Here is an 18,281-nt window from a genome sequence, read left to right as displayed (position 1 = left end):
CTTTATTTGTAAAACATTATTTGAAGCTTTTCGACACAACTTACAATGACTATTTTTATAATGTAAATAATGTCTTGAATAGATAAACAATTAGACAGTTTGACTGTATCTTAATTGGATAAGACGCACACCTAGTAGGCATCAATTTTACATAAAACCAATACTCAGAAGACTATCTAAAAAAAATAAAATATTTTTTTTAATATTGGACATGTATTTGTTCATTATTCTCTTCATCTTGTCTTAGAATTATACAATTACAGATGTGAAAAAATCTCCTTTTGTACAGAATTATCAGGATAATCCTATAAGGTTTGACCAATGAGGTAAATGGCATGCTTTATAAATATGTTTTACCATTCTTATAGAAATTAAGAAAACAGTTAAATATTCTGAGATCACATTATTTAAAACAGAGTGAAACAATTGGTTATATAATACAAAACTATAGGAGTATTTTGTAAATAGTTTGTGAATCATTTTTAGACATCAATACTCAACATTTCCAAAACCATGAAAATTCCTTCTAAAAATGTTTGTATATATTTTAACAAGAATATTATCAATTTTGTCAAAAATAATACATTAAGTTTCAGTTATGATAACATGAAACCTGTTAACATTAAATTACAATATTGAATATTACATTCCACAGGAAATACGAACAATTTGCAGTTACACTTACAGATCATCTTCTAACATGTCTAAAGGTGTAGGACACATGTGTAGGACACTCAATTTGTCAAATTCTTATGTAAAAAATGTTCAATAAAACAGGAGATTATCAAAGATTCATACGTTTTGTGGCATAGCTCTATAATAAACATAAATAGATATCCATAGTGTAAGTCATTGCGTGCAACAAATATGTAAAAAAAATACAGAAAATCTACATCATGATTGAAACTACCAACAGCAGGATAGAATGATTGTGTGAACTTTTACGAAAGTCCTACACAGCGTAAAGTTTGCTTTGTTTTCATTTCAACAGGTACAGTTTTCCGAGCACAGCATTCATTTTCACATCAAATTTAATTTGCTTGTTTTCAACTTAACAATATGTACGGGTGATAAAGACCATTTGTCATTGGATAAAAAAAATGTAGGCGGAATTCAGGGATGTATGTATCACAGCTGAGTTTGAAATATATGTGATGTAATAGGTGTCTTATAACCAGCATGTGTGAAACAAGATTTTGTAAACCTTATTCAATATGGCGGAAAGTTCACTTTGGCATTCGTGTTTGCATATTTTCTAAAACATTCTGAACGCTTTAGGGTTATCGGCGATGATTCAGAATGATCGTTGGTGATTTGATACATTACAGATACTGTGAACACTAATAATCACTTTCATAACTACATTTTTCAAGCAAATATCTGATATTTAGATGTCAAAACAAACATGAAATGCCATGAATGGTGACTTAGTAATACGTCCAAAATTGCGAGATTTACGATGTACCTAATTCCCATCGGTCATTTTCAGTAATTCTGCTTGTTTAAAATGACTGCGGATGATATCACAGAACAGAGAATTTGCTGCAGAATTCAAACTGTGAAATGTATTTGTGTTCGTGATGTATTTTGAGTTTTATTCAACTTCAAAGTGAGGGTTGATGATGAGGGGCATATATGTCCCTGTGGCATCCAGGGTGGGCCAGGCCAGGCCAGGCAAGCCAATGATCTGCAAGGGTTCTAATGTTCCACGCCGAGGACACACTCAGACAGGTCACACACAGCAACCACCCGGTCCTCTGCCTCAGCTCTAATGACAAGCACAGGTCCAATCCTGGCTGCTCGGTTGTTTCCGGCAGATGCTCTGCCCACATTCTTTCACAGCCTGCACAAGAACTGAAACTTCTCTTCAGACAACAGTACATGAACAAGCTTCTGGAAATGTGTAGTTGAGTACATGCTGAAATGTTTGCTAAAATTCAAAACTTCAGTTTATATTCACAAAAATACTCCTTCTTGTTATTTATGTATTAGTTAATGTTAATGTATCAACGTGAAGATGCTGGCAGAGCCAGGCTCTCTAAAGAATGCCGATTCTTCCCTGTTTGACAGGAGGTTGTTTTTTTCTGACAGGGAAATTACAGGAATAAGGGCGAGGATATAGATAAACCATTCAAGACTGACATTGTTTCAGCAATCATCTTTGCCTTAGAAAATTTATGTTTACGTTAGCTATCACCTTGGAGCCAATGTTCCCTGTTGGTGCAATGATGTACCAATCATTGGCAATTTTCCAGTGTTTGTGGGTTCCAAATATGTATTCTTAATGTCAAAATTTACAAACTATTCACAAAGCAATCAAGATCAACTGGTGGTGTTTGTGAGCATAAAAATAACAGTTTAAAAGAGTGCCCCCTTATGGTTTTGGTTTGGTTTGTTTGTTGTTTAACGCCGCACTCATATTCCAGCTATATGACGGCGGTCTGTAAATAATCGAATCTGGACCAGACAATCCAGTGATTGATATCATGAGCATCGATCCACGCAATTGGGATTGATGACATGCATCAACCAAGTCAGGGAGCCTGACCACCCGATCCCGTTATTCGCCTTTTACGACAAGCATAGTCGCCTTTTACGGCAAGCATGGGTTGTTGAAGACCTATTCTACACTGGAATCTTCACGGGTCGCCCCCAAATGAATAGGTAGTTGCTTCAGTTTTAGAAGTTCAATGTTGTTCAAACAGAATCTAATTTCCAAACTGATATGACCAGCCATGGGATCTGATGACCATGTACAGGTGTATGAGGAGCCCAAGACTGAATCTGTATTCGGAAGGTTTCCCAGTTACACACACTGTCAGAAATCACAGGGCATCTGTGGGAAAAACAGAAACTTCTCTTTCCACTGAATCAATGATATAAAATCAACACAACTGGAATAAATGGATGGAGGGGCCAAACGAGACATGAGAAGACAGGATGCCCTAAAGACATAATGTCTGCATTCCCACTGAAACATCAGGGCACTTCCTTCCGCAGAAAGACATGGTGTTCGCCTTGGGAAAGCATGAGAGAGCCACTTTGTTAAGGAATCAGAGTAAACGCTGCAGGCTTGGCAGTAAAGAGGATATGTTTCAAAAGGGTGTTTCTCTTAATTTGAGGGATACAGTTCTGATTTCTAGGAATCTTGTTTATTCCGAATTGGTAAAATGACACTTTTATCTTCAAGAACTAGCAGGTTTGTTTTTTTCACTTTAATTTTGACCTTTAAGTCACCAACAGCAAACATAATTGTCCTCTCAGATGCTCATGTTTTCTTCTCCTTCCCTCACTCAAGGACATGCTTCTTCCATGGCCATTATTCTGTCAAAACACACCGAGAGATTGCTTTCAAACAAACAAGGGGACCTTCGAGGTCACAAGGGCAAGAGGTAAATACACTGCATCAAACGACTGTTGAGTGAGTGAGTGAGTGAGTTGGGTTTAACGCCGCTTTTAACAGTATTCCAGTTATATCGCGGCGTGTCAGCTTAATGTGGGAGGAAAGCCCGAAGTGATGCAGGTCTCAGACGTTTACCACTTCGGTGAAACCCACGAGCACGGGTATGGTGCTGACAAACCTAGAAACATAATCGGGGCGAACCAGGATTCGAACCCACAATCATAGGTTTCTGGCGTGCCCAAGGGACGCAACTCTGCACAGCGAATCGCGGCGCCTTAGACGACTGGGCCACCCGTGCCCCCAAACGACTGTTGATGAAAGGAAATATATTATTAAGATTAGCTTACTGTGTCCATATACTTAGTGCAGCTGTAATATTAGCAATCCAAACTCCACAATTACATTCTTTTTTGAGACACAGAAATCAAACATGGTTGTCTGAATGCTTTTCTCACTCAGATGGTGATTGGTTGATCACAAAGAGATGTGACCTCCTTTGCCAGTGTTCTCGGATCTTCACGCCCAGATCTGATTTGAATTATAATGATAAATATAACTACCCAGATCTTCACACATAAACCATGAAGAACCGAGTTAGAATTGTTTTTCAGCAACCCATGCTAGTCATAAGAGGCGACAAACAGGATTGGAATGTCTGTCTCGCTGACTCAAATGATGCATGTCATTATATCCTAACTGCACAGATCAGTGCTCATGATGTCAATCACTGGATTGTCTGGTAGAGACTCAATTATTTACAGATGGCCATCATATAGCTGGAATATTACTGACAAACAACTTGGAGTAAAATCTACTTAAAAGGTTGCAGGTTGGCACCAGTAAACTGAAACGTATGGCATAGTCTGATCTAGTAAACTATATATAAACACAAACATTTTAATACAGCAATGCCAAAAGACTGTTGCAGAATGACAGTCCATAGCTACATTTGTTCCCCAACAAAATGACGTTGAATGAAGAAACGGGTATAAACTTACATGACTAACAGCTAGTCCTAAAGTAAACACCTAGTCCTTCAAACATCAAGTATACACATAGCCCCAAATGATAATAACATCAAGAAAATGCCTTGTCCTGAATAAACAAACATAACGTAAAATTCTAGCCCAAACTAAACACTCACTAAACCCCAAATCCTCAATTAACATAAAGTAAAAACCTTTTCCTAAAAAAACAGACTGTACACCAAGTTCTAATGAAGTTAATACTGATAGAACATCTTGTCCTGAATAAATATTAAGTATATGCCTTGTCTTCCAAAAGACTGATTACACATCTTTACTTAAATAAACACTGATTGTACACTGTGTATTTAACAACCCTGAGATTGTAAACCTTGATGGACTTTCACCAGCCTGTCACCAGAAAAACTCAAACATGAACTACATGAACTAAGTAAGACACAAACTAGACCAAATTTCTTTCTAAAAATGAGTCTCACATTCCACGACAGAAAAAATGAACTCCTACAGTAAATGAAGTGTTACTGTAAGATTGGTGAAGACTGACTGCTACTTGTTTTTTGGACAGGAAAACACAATCCTGTCAATTTTCTTACAAGCTATCCTTGATCTTCCACAGGCTCAGAGAGAGGTTTCACTGATGGACGAGACAATAAAAACAGCCTTAAAACAGATCTTTTCAGCTCCTCCAAATTAAAAAAAAAAGTCAGGACACTTCAGAGAAAACATCATTTTCTCACAAAAAAACAAAAGAATTTAAAAGATGAAGATGAACAAGACAAAAATGGCCTACATCTGGTGGCTCTTCTTACTTGAGTGCAACCTTGCAACAACAAAAAGGCCAGGCCTAACTCTGGCCACCAGGGCCCACCAACCTCGGTGGGGAGTAAGGCAAGAGCTAGGCCAACACTGACAATAGAATGTCAAGAGGGGGAAATTTCTCCATCACTTCTGTGAGAGCTTCAGGATATTAAATGGTTTATCCCCAGGTTGTATGCTGAATTGACAATCACAAAGGGAAGTCGTAGAAACTAATCTACGGCCTCACCGCTCGATTTGATTATCAGAGTTGGCAGACACTGAATGCTCGTTGTGGCAGTCCAGCATGGCTTTGGTAACACAAGGCTGGACATTGGCAATGCAATATCTTCTCAAATGTACAGCTGGAAACGTGTTCATGTAAGAAGCATCTTCAATCTGGGTCCTTTAAGTTGTCTGTAGAAACTAACAGAACTTTGTTCACTTAACAGCATTGTGTTACATGAGAAAACTTGTCTAGACATACTCCAAAAAAGTCTGTCCTTCAGGTTGAAAAATGAAATTGGACAGCTATTGTAGGTCTATTGCAGTAAAGATGTTTTTTTAGTAACACAAAAGAATTTGAAAAAAAAATAGTTTAAAGTAGCTCTTTACATGCAATTGCACTTACACTGTAACAAATTACACGGATAAATATGCAAATGTCAAACTCTTCAAAACATTAATTTAAGACCTTGGAGTAATTAACATGCAAGAATCAATTCTATCAAATTAACAGTAAATAGCATGGGTCTTAACATTTTAAAACTGTTTCCTTGAGCCAGAGCAATGGTCAATAGAACATCAATTGCCCGCAATGAATATTCTCTATCCCATGTTTCTTATCATTAAATGCATTTGGTCCCTACTCCATCAACTACTTGGTTGTCACTGCAGTCTCAATATCAACAACTTAACTCGGATATTTTAAAGTAGTCTTACTGTTGTGATATTGTTCACTGAAGTTACAAAAACTGTAACCAAAATATGTATTGCATATTGAAATGGCCATTCCTGGTTTCATGCAGAACTCAGTGAAACAAGTCAAGATCTTCTCAAAGCTCCCTCCCCAAACTTTAAGGTTGTGCAATATTCACCTGGCTTGGCACAGCCATTGTCACTGATAAATATTGATCACACTTACAGTAGCTTTGGGGTTGATAACCAAATGCAACAAAATGGTCTCTGTGCTAAATCATTACTGTTTTTCTTTTGATGCATACATTTAGCCAAGAATAACCAACAACCGATTGTTTTATTCATTCCTTCATCCATGGGGCTTTTGACACAAAACGTGGTGACCACAGATACAGTTACATATCCATATTCAGAGGTTCAGGACAATTTCCCAGAAATGAAAGCAAAAGCCTTCTGAAGTTTACAGAGAAAGCAATACATGAAATGCTGGACGTCCTCATTGATAACATCTATGTAAAATTTGGGGGTAAGACATTTCGGCAAAAAGTGGCAATCCCCATGCTCCCATTGATGCATCAATGACAAAAATTATGTCCGATGCAATTCCCTATTTTGATTTGTATCATATCATAATTTGTTTTCAGGTGAACAATTGGCTTGCCTTTGCATGTGTTTGTGATGGGTGCCACCAGTGGGGCAAGATATGCTCACCTATTTGTTAACACCTGGTATTATCACTATTTGATAGTGAATCAGAAACACATGCTCATGATACAGTTGGAATCGTACAATTAACGCTGCTTTTAACAGACATTCCTATTGAATGTGGAAATGGTCCTGTCGCTCTTATTTATTGATGGTGGAACAGGTCGTGTGCTCAGTGCTCATGACTCATATACTCCCCAAAACAATAAGAACACAGAGCCATCCATATTTCCATAACATCTTTGCAAGCTTACAATTGTAAATAAATAATCTTAGATTTCTTGGAAAATGATGGGCACCATGTCCAAAACATCAAACAAAAGACATAACTCTGTAGAATATTATACTGGTGTTTCAACATATATATCCGGCCCTTAATGATTTATGCAGAATATTCATCCTTGTACCCCTAGTGGTTTCTGAGAAAAGTGTCTCCACTGAGGGTCTTGTGCATCTTGTTCAAAAGATCAAACAAGACCCATAACTCTGTCCAAAATAAATTTTGGATGCTGGTTTTTTAAATAAACATATTTATTCTTTAATGACGTATGCAAAATTTCATTTTATATACACAGCAGTTCCTAAAGAAATTGTCCCTGCTGAAATTCAACGGATGGAACCCAAGTCTTTATAAGCCCTGTCATAAAGTGGGAACATGGTACAGGATGGTGAGCCAAACACAGATTTACATACCTTCTTGCCTGAAATAGAGGAAAATACCGGAGTTGAAAAATTTCAATGCTAATTAAGTCTGAAAAATACAGAGAGATCCTTCCCCTCTGGAGTTTTAAAGTGTATGGTAGTTAATTGAGCTGAAGGTAGACAGACACCTTAGGCTTTCTAAAGAAGAGAAAGTTTTGAAATTTAAAATTCAAATTCTGCCTTACAATATTTGTCTTCACTACACAGGTTATATGAAATATCTGGATTGTTTAATTCCAGAATAGACATAGATAGAGAAATCAAATTTGTTGTGCAGGGTTCCTTTTGACCGAGCACTGGTCTGTTTTGACAGTGGTGTGTTGTGCACACAGTTCGGAGATTTGTTAAGCCGCACAGTCCATCATCATAATTATTATTTATTTTCAGTAATCAATCAAATTCTATGATGACAGTTACTGTGATAAAATACTGAACAACACCATGTGGTGCCATGGATGGCTTTAGCTGTACATCAAGATTACAAACCAGGAAACGTAGGTGCACAATCCAATTACCACAATCTGATTTTAGACCTCAATGACTCTGACAAGATCAAGAAAATTTCCCAAAGCTTCATTTCTAATCAATTGGATCTACGAAAGAAATCTGTCCTATTGCTATTTGGGTCATGCTGACACTGACAAACAAGCCTCACTTCTTCCCACAGCAGTTGTCATGTGGTTAGAGAAACTTCACTCCTTGTTGTCAAAAGCATTAAGTCACATCACACAGATCAACAAGTATTCATAGTCTAACCCAAATCAAAACTCTTCGAAAGATCTCAGCAGAAAAACATGAAGATCTCTTCAATATAATTTTGGTGTAAATTAAACAGAAATAAAGTGAGTCAACACTTCATGATTAACTCACACTGATGGCCTAGCTTTCAGGGAGTGAAATATTTCTGCGTCAACACCGACACGAAGGAAGGTCCAGTTTAACACTAATTGGCTTCAATAATATCCCTAACAATATAAAAGTCAACTAAAAGAAACTAATTTCTGCACCCAACATCCCTTATCTCCCTAAACACTTATTCTTTTCAAGAAGTTCATTTTCGTAACACAAACATATCACATTACCCCATTTCTGGTTCAATTTCTCAAGTACAAAAATGATCTCCCATTCAGGAGATTTCTAACTGGGCCAACAAAGTGCTGAGATGCAATTTCCTTAATCGATATCCACTGAAATCTGTGTTTTTGCACCATGAACCCAACAATTATGAAAGCAAGCACAAAGAATTTTTGCCTTCCTTAAAGTGTCTTCGCTGGCAATATATTGAACATTTTGCAATAAAGTGTTAACATAAACGCAGATATTCTATTACTGGAACTGTTTCAGTTCACTGTCTTTCTCCTGACTGTTCATCGGAAAATGATTCTTGGAAGCACAGCGGAACGGTTTCTTTTGAAGAAAGGAGTAATTAATTGAGAGTTATGCCCGACAGTACATGCTTGTGGATTTACTTCAAGAAACTAATGAAAATCAAATTATTTTATTTACATTTCAAAGGGGAGATGAGAAAGTTTGTGAAAACTTCAATACCTGATTGGGAACTTCTGAAGCACTCAAGTCATCCTCAAAGCGCATGGATTACCATTTACAAATAAATAGTTCTAAAACTGACAATATTGCTGATTGTGACTGTGTTCAAAATTTGGGATGAAAGTCAAGTGGTAATCGACCCGTGAAGATACGGGTTGGAATAGGTCTTCAGCAACCCATGCTTGCCGTAAAAGGCGACTATGCTTGTCGTAAAAAGGCGACTATGCTTGTTGTAAAAGGCGACTAACGGGGTCGGGTGCTCAGACTCACTGACTTGGTTGATGCATGACATCGATCCCAATTGCATGGATTGATGCTCATGATGTCAATCACTGGATTGTCTGGTCCAGACCCGATTATTTACAGACTGCCATCATATAGCTGGAATATTACTGAGTGCTGTGTTAAACAACAAACCAACCAACCAACCATAATCCCAATGTCATAACTTCATGGTTTTAAGTTGACGTAGACTGCCAAAAATATCAAGATCACTTTACTGACACTTGTACCCCATTTCATATTGCATTCAGAAAATATGAATGTGATATGTTTGGAACAAATGTACACAAAAATATATTGAATCAAATTCAGTATCTTCTCAATGACAAACTGTTATTTCTGACAACCGTCTCATTAAATATTATAAATTATTGCAATCACAACAAACATTATAAGCCAGATATTTTTCAATTCTCATGATGGACTAGTGAATATCTTATCAGATTGTGAAAACTCATACTAGAGTAGCCTTCAAACCTCCTGCGCATCAAACCAAGAATTGTGGTATATTTGTCCAGGTGAGCCACAGCAACATTGTGGCTGACATATCTGGACAGGCACCTGCTGCCTGCAAACTAACTCTCCCCCAACACAGGGACACAGGGCAGGATAAAGGAACAAGAGAAACTGACAGCACCACATCTTCTCAACAAATAAGTACCAAAGACTTGATGAGGCATGAAGTTAAGTCTACTCACTCGTGAAATGCAGGTTAAGACATCCGAAAATCTAATCATTTTCAGATACATAAAAGAAGGATATGGTATTATTCATAAGTAATAATACATCTGTTTGAATCGAAAGCGATGGGCGAGATACTTCAAACAAAGACCTTCTTTCTTATCTTGCACAGCAGTGGTTTCATTTGTCAAAACTAGTCACATGTGCTTGAAGCTGTTTGTGTCATGGGCACATACTTAGTGATTGATAAAATATAGAATAGGTCTTGGGAAGAGTAGGGTTCACAACACGGATACATCTTGCAAGATGGCTTCCTTGAAAGATAACAAGAACTAAGAAATTATACATTATACAGAGAATAAAAAAGGATGTCAAACTCTTCATTTGTGCTTAATATCACATATTTTCTGAATAACATATTCTAATTAGTGTGGGTGTGTGAGAGTGAGTTAGGTAGGGGTGAGACTGTAACAGTATTTCAGTTGCACCACGGCATGTCAACTTGATGAGGGGACAAAGGCCGAAACACAGGTCTCAGGTTGTTCTCTCTCTCTGTTTACCCACTTGGAAGTTTCATCATCATCCCAGCAATCTTGTTTCAAATTTTGAAGTAGTTTACTGTGACTTTCCCTGTATGACGAATTCATCCACTACATACCCTGGCCAATCTAACAGCCCCATCTGTGAACACACCGCACATCCAGTCTTGATAAGCAAGAACAGTTTCCATAGCTGGTGTGCATTTAAATGCATGAAAAAAGAAATTTTACGGCCATCAGCAATAGTCCAGTTATATAACCACAGCCTGCGGAACATCCATCTTGGAGCATGTGATGGACGATAGTATGAGCACCTATAGCTGTCATCAGGGTATGAGCACACCTCAGCTAAACCAAACATTGTTACAACAATCATAATGATGTCATATATGGGGTACTTGGGTCCCAGTGTGACCCAGAATCCCTCCACAGGGTTGTATGTTTGTTTGTTTTGTTTGTTTGTTTGTTGTTCAACACATCAACCAAGTCAGCAAGCCCGACCAACCATTCCCCTTAGTCACTTCTTACGACCAGCAGTCACCTTTAATGGCAAGCATGGGTTGCTAATGACCTTTCACGGTTGCACAGGGGCTGTGACTGGACAAAACCTGTCCATGGTGACACAGCCAAGAATTGTGATACCTATTTGCCCTCAGGCGTTCTTTCTCTCTAACCACATTCAGTTCACCATTTTCTTGGTTCATCACCAAGTTACCACTCATAGATCAGTGTGAAGCTGTTTCCAGGTCAACCTGATCTGAAGAAGCATATGCCACAAGTCTGCTGATCCTAATCTGAATACATGGCAAAACATATCACACGTTGTGTGACAAAACAGAGCAGCATTTGATGTAATCCATGCATCTGCTTATAACTTCCAATGAATCCTGCACAAGCAAAATGTCAGAAAGAGACACTTTGGTCGTGGGCAATAATCTTTCAAGTCTGGTTTATGCAGCACATGGCCTTTCATGGCATTATTATCAAATAATTAAATATAATTGTCAGCAATGTGTTTGAAAATTCTTGTACAGATCCCACACAAAGTATGCCGGGAACAGGCAATATTTCTTACAAATGTTACGATGTTTCATGGTCATTTGTGTGCATAATTCTGTTATGACCATAAAATGCAAATATTAAAACAAGGACAAGTCTTTATTTAACATGGAGCCAAAGTGACATCAAATAGAATCAAAATCTGTTTTGTTTTGGTAAAAATGTATTCAGTGGAAATAATCCCAATTGGTTCCATGCTAAATGAAGACATTGGACAGGTAACGTTATGACCGTGCTGGCAAGATTTTGGAGTTGCCTGCCCTTTCATCTGGTTGAAGAATAATAGTCTCTAAATATTCAGGACTTTTGCTAAAATAGAAGATGTCAGCAGAAGCAGCAGAAGAAAAACTCATGAAGAAGTTCTAAACATTTACAGACAGTACAGGCATATTAAGGTGATTGTCAGTAACAAAGAACAGGACATGTCCTGGACTGGTGACTGAGGCTCATCTATTTATGAATGGCCATCATTGGCTTGTAAAATCAAATGAGACAGGTAGTTTGGCTATGGGGCAGATGGAAAGGACAATCTCATAAGTTTATCATGGCCTTCAGTAATGAAGATAAGACCATAAACTGGAATGTATTCCAGATTATGTGCTGCTGAACAAGTAAGCATCTCCTCTGCATCGTCCAGGTCCATCAATGAGGACCTGATATTGGCATGCACTCTTCCAGGGTGTCGCTTCTACAGCAAATGGGACTAATTTGATGAGCACTTACCTCGTCCGACTCGAAGACATGACACAGAATCTTTGCCTGTCGTCTTCTACGTAGAGACTCTGAATCTGGGCTTGTGATGAGGCGACGTCGTGCCATTATCACCAAAATATCACCGATATCCGCAATATAGGATATCGTTCGTAATGAGTGGTCCATCATTATTTCCTGAAGAACATAACAAGATCTTAAGACTAATCATAATCAGTATTGTGATGTCATAAAGTTTTTCATCATCACCTGTACTGTACACAATATGACCACAATAATAATCATCACAACTTTCATCATATCCTTCACGTTTGTTTGTTTGTTAATTTGCTGGTTGTTAAATGACCAATCAGCAATATTCTAGCTGTATGTTGGCGGTCTGTAAATAATCAAGTCTGGACCAGATAATCCAGTGAATGATGTCATGAGCATCAATCTGCGCAATTGGGGACATGAATCAATCAAGTCAGTTAGTCTGACCACCCGATCCTCCTACGACAAGCATAGTCGCCTGTAACGGCAAGCATGGGTTCTAACCGGATCTTCTGGGGTCATATCTTTTATGATTATTATTATCATAATAGTTTTTAATGTGATAATCTTTGTCCTAATGATCTCATCATCATACAATCTACTTTTCTTTTTACTATTTCAATCCACTTTTAGAAAAATCAGGCTGTAACTTAATGCTCACCATGGTTGGGGCTAACCTCATTTCATTTTCTCGTTTAAGAAGATAACAAGACATTCACATCTACTAACCAACCATCCACGTCAAGTTAAGGGCAATATATTACACAACATGTTACTTTGGAACTAATCACTGACAGTAATGTAGAAATGTCAGACTAGGCGTGTGAAAACTGTCAGGACAGTACACAGGTCCCCCGATTGAAGAATAGGGTTTCAGGACGATAATAGACCACAGAGCACAATCCCAACCATTGTGTCCAGCTCAATACCTAGATGGACACTTCTTCAGCCTGCAGTAAACAAGGGTGTTGGCTTACATGGTTTCAGGGCTTCTGTTTCAGGGACAAAATGACCTGACTTGGTCACAATTACAACTATTCTTTGGGAAACCTTGCAGCGTGCAAGAAGAGAGAGCAAATTACATGAGTGTCAGTGATATGTTTTATCGGAAATTGCTGCAGAAGGCTGACCTGTGACTGAATGGCTTGAGTAAGGCAAAGGCTATTTAAAGCCATTATAAAGAAGAACAATAATTGCTTGGGAGAAAATAAGCCAAAAGTTGTTTTCAAGAAGTAAAACTTAGTTTACAAATTTCAGGTAATGGCCTATCCTTCCTCTTTCAGTAAGATTTGTTTTGTTCATAGTTACAAAATTACATGGCAGTGCAGTTTTATTTAGGGGAGTCTCTTTGTAAGATACATATAACCCATGGAAATATATCTTCATCACAATATGTACTTTGGAAAGTTATGCCTAAATTGTCCTCAAGGAAGGAGATGATAGATTCTGTCATTAGTCCTGCAAGATACGTTCTTTGACTGTTTTCAAATACACCGATAACAGAAGGTTCTGTCAGTCGGTCATTCATCACTTTCATACATGGAAAATTGATGTTCAAACTTCCTAGTACATGTATACTCATAATGTACATTGAATCTTAAAATAGGAGGGACTGAGTATGTGTGAGATCATTTTGATCAGCAAAGTTAGATATACAGCTAAACTCCATTGTGTCAGACCTTTATGTGCGATTAATATTGTGAGTAACGATCCACATCAGTGTACAATGACACATATTCAACCAAGTCACCTAGCCTGATCACCCAGTCTATTAAGCCTCTTATGACAAGTATAGGTTTCTGGAGACCGATTCTAACCCCAAATCCCCACGTGTTAGTGGAATGAACTGACCTGCAGATCGGTGTTGAGGACCATGATCTTCTCAGTGGACACAAACAGATCCACATCAGTGCTGGGCTGGTTCTCCCCTTCAGGGGCCTGGAATAGGGATCAAAGTCAGTCACATACAGGAGCAGTCAAACAGACACAGTGGGGTACGAAGTCAAGGTGGGTTCAGTGGCCTCTAGGCCCAGCTACTGGAAAGAAGCAATCAAATGTCAGAAAAAGCAGGTCTTCACTGCTGTATGCTGTCACTGAAAGGAAATAAGATTCATCACTGTCAAAATGCAGGTTAGGAAATTGCCTTTATGGACAGAGTTGTGGCTTGTTAAAATCATTATCACATGCAATCTCATTAAATTTACATCTGATTGTATACATCTCCTCATCCAGACCTGACAAATCCTTAACTGAAGGTCTGTCAGGGGAAACCCTGAGTGAACTTTAACCACCCAATCAAAACAAAGGATGTCAGTTCTTGAGTCAATGAGATGTCAGCTTTCTAAAAAAATTAAGCTTTATTTCTTTACCATTTCAATTAAAAAATCTTGATCAAAAGAAAAACCCACACAGATCACAAATGTGTAGTGAACCCTTTTGCATGAATATGCCATGGCACTGAGAAATGATAAGGTGTACATAGTATCCACAATAATATACACAGCACAGCCCTTATTTTTGTTCCATTCAGAACTGCCTGTATAATTCTGGTTTGAGACAAAGTAATATGCTATGACAAATGCTTTGCCTTCTTGTTCTGAGAATTTTGTAGTTTCCATGCTGAATGACTGTTAAAAAGTTCATGCCATGCATCCTCCAATGCATCTCCTTTTGATGGAGAGTGTATCAAATCGTTGCATCAAATTTAAATGAGATTGTATGTGAAAAGGTGAAAAGAAAACAATAATCAAAACTTCATTATATCAAATTCATAATGCCCTGTTATACAAGAGCTTAATCTCAATAATCTGATACAAATTCCCCAAAGATGGCGGTCTTAACATGAAGGTTGATAATGAACATGCTCCAGTTGCAATTACACTGCTCGTCAAACAATGACTCCAAAATGAAAGAAAGAGCCAGCAAAGATTAACTGTGTGTAAATCATTCACTAAAAAAGTCATCAAAATTATCAAACATCATTAACTTTTTCAGGCACAATCATCAAGAAAACCTCAAACTGTTTTTTCATGATATCTTACATTTCTCAATTAAACAAGCCATTTCGTCTAGATTCAATATAAATCACAAAGTTATCAATGTTGTTGATATTATGTTTTTGTTCTTGTCATATAAATATGCTTTCAAAATACAAATCTGGTATTAAATTTGGAAGCAATATGATAGGAATCTGCCCCAAATTTCAGGATTCATATAAAAATATGCCGACTCGGTCAGTTCTTCATCATGAGGGATGCACACACATTCATTCAAACAAAGTTATTGATTCAAATTTTCTTTTTTACATCTCAAACTCAATAATTGCTTAATGAATAATTTAAGAGCTGTAAACACAAAATATTAAGGTTTTGCAAAATGTTATCAAAATTAAAGCATTAAATTCCTTTGTAAAAAATGTGATGTCAGTTGTACATTACGCCCTGATGATTGACATGCAAGTGATAGGCAACTGCACACAGGATGTCAATTACACTGTGCGGGGGGGACAGGCTAAGGGGATAATCAATCATGCTGCTTTCTACCATGCCAACTGCACATCACAACCATATATTTCTAACCCAGCAGAGCAACGATGTTGATTACTGTATTTCTGTAAAGCTTTAAATTATTCCAAGAAATTGCAGGTGCTTTTGTGTTTTTACTGAGAAACTCTGAAAGTACATGGTAAATTGGCTGAGAGTCAAACTCTAATAGGATAATTACACATTTGTCAATTTCATTGTCCACAACAAAACTGGTCAAGCAGGTGCTATATTTTCTGCAGAATGTTGTTTTCACATATAAATCTTTGTTTTTCAAGTAACTAGTTGATCAATTTTGATATTTGCTTTCGGGTTAGAAATGTTACAGGAAGTGTGCAAATGAGGTCCATATTTTCTTCATTCATCTTGGAAGAAGTGCCCTTAGTCGGTAATAACTGTTTATGGTGGAGTTAACAAATATTCTTTACAAATACGGCAGTCATGTGATTCTTTGATGAATTCTTTCGATTACAAAAACACTGTTGAAGGAAAGGGTAAATGCTGGTTTACTAATAAACTTGAGAACTTTCAAAGTGCAATGTGCTTCTTTTCTGGAGCTATGTGATATCTGCCACCATCTCCACGACCACCTTGCATCACCAGCATTACACTTAGCTTGCTTCAAAGTTAGTTTATTCTGTCCAAACAACATGGCAATTCTAGGTTCAAGATCTAATTCCAGTGGTAATCAAATATCACTTGACTTAATACCACCTGTAGCTGTTTCCATAATGGACTAATCATTGATCAATTTACACTAATGGTTGGTGGTGGCTTCTCTCTGCCTTATGTGACATTACCCTGCCTGTACGTCACCCAACATCCTGCTGCTGAGAATGTTTTGTGTGGAAGTGTGCAGGCAGCACTGAATTTCATTTCAGTTTTAAATACACTGCAATATCTTCAATCCCAGGTATTGGTCTGTGTGGTATTAAGTGCTAGTCTGGACTAGTGCAAGCCCACTGAGATACCATGCCGCAGTGTGACATGACTACCCCACTCAGACACAGTATACTGACTCCTAGCCGACCAGTCCTTGTTTTAGCTTCTTAATGCTGAGCGCCAGGCAGGATAACAACAAGTACCATTTTTAAACGTTTTTTGGTATTGAACCCCCAACCTTCCACTCTCCGGACGGAGGCTCTACCACTGGGCCAATGAGGCGGTTATTGTTTCAAGAAGGCTGGGGTATATAGTCAACAGTGATACAAACTGACAAGGAATCAAGATGACACATATCAAACTTAAAAGTACCAATGCAGTAAAATTCACTTCATAATGGATGCATGAGATTACATTTTATGATGAAGTTGTCTTCAGCATCATAATCCTTTCATGAAAAACAACAAGCAAAACAAGCGTAACAGTAGCTATGACAGCTTGTGGATTGCAAATATTATTGAGTGACAGATCAAGTGAACATTGTTATTATTACTATATAGCTTCACAATGTGGCCTGCAGCTTGAGCAAGAAAAAGCAATGGTCATTAGTTAAGCATCACAGAGTAGCATGTCGGACATAATCAGCCATGACTCAGCTGAGAGTTTTCCTGGGACCAAAGTGGCAGAGTGAGTTCCAGGGATCACACAAACAAATCCATATGTAGCAGCCATTGTGGCCACGCTATTGGTCAGATTGACATCACTTTCATGCCAGGAGGTTTAAGTTCTTCAGTGTCAAACTGTGTTTGTGTGCGCAACCATCCTCAACAACATGTGTCACATCCTTGCAACATCAGCAACACCACACACATGTGATGCATTCAATCTTATGAACTACGTTGCAGCACACTGACTTTGACTAAACCACTTATTAACGAAATGGAAAGAGATATCAACTTGGTAATAAGAGCTTGCAAATGGTTTCATTTAAGATGAATGTAATTGAAGCAAAGAAGGAAAGTGTGTTTCAAAACAAATTATCCATTGAACTGTTCGTTGCTTTGAAAGAATTTCCAGGTTGATCACTTTCAAAATAGGTTGATATGCATCTGAAGAATTTTCAAGAATGTTCCATGCCTTTTCATGAAGAAATGAACAAGGATGATCATGACATATTTACTTCCTGAGTTTCTGGGATATCTTATAAAAATGTAAGAAGAATGACTTCACATGACGATACCAGATGGACACAAGCTAATGCACCTGATTCCCCACACTCTTACAGTTCAGTGGATATTTGGTGTAGTAATAGTTTCATATTTTACCTTAACTTCATTTAGTTCATCTACAGTGTTAAGCTATTTATGAGGAAACAAAGAAAGACATTATGTATATTCATAGAGCATTGAATAATCATGAGAATGTGTTTTACTGAGGTCCAGAGACAGAATCCAAAGTCACCGAAACATTTAAAATTGAATATGAAAATGACAGT

At 37.7% G+C, this 18,281-nt stretch overlaps 1 protein-coding gene across 16 annotated transcripts in view; it reads right to left on the bottom strand.

Annotated features, from left to right (window-relative positions):
• The window catches only part of LOC124135719 (amyloid-beta A4 precursor protein-binding family A member 2-like), a 164,544-nt gene that overhangs the window by 65,649 nt on the left and 80,614 nt on the right, over window positions 1–18,281 (bottom strand). For 15 of the 16 annotated variants that reach the window (XM_048396016.1, XM_046501206.2, XM_048396026.1 and 12 more), the window contains 2 exons: window positions 14,214–14,300; window positions 12,342–12,506 (listed from right to left, as the gene is read on the bottom strand). In XM_048396016.1, coding sequence (XP_048251973.1) covers window positions 12,342–12,506; window positions 14,214–14,300 — 252 coding nt within the window. Of the gene's footprint in view, window positions 1–12,341; window positions 12,507–14,213; window positions 14,301–18,111; window positions 18,145–18,281 lie in introns of all 16 variants that reach the window. The other variant, XM_048396021.1, reaches the window with a different exon arrangement.

Source organism: Haliotis rufescens, unplaced genomic scaffold (assembly GCF_023055435.1).
Source record: "Haliotis rufescens isolate VD_foot unplaced genomic scaffold, xgHalRufe1.0.p SCAF_1, whole genome shotgun sequence".
Taxonomy (NCBI): Eukaryota; Metazoa; Mollusca; class Gastropoda; order Lepetellida; family Haliotidae; genus Haliotis; species Haliotis rufescens.
This window is presented reverse-complemented; position numbering and strand designations above follow the sequence as displayed.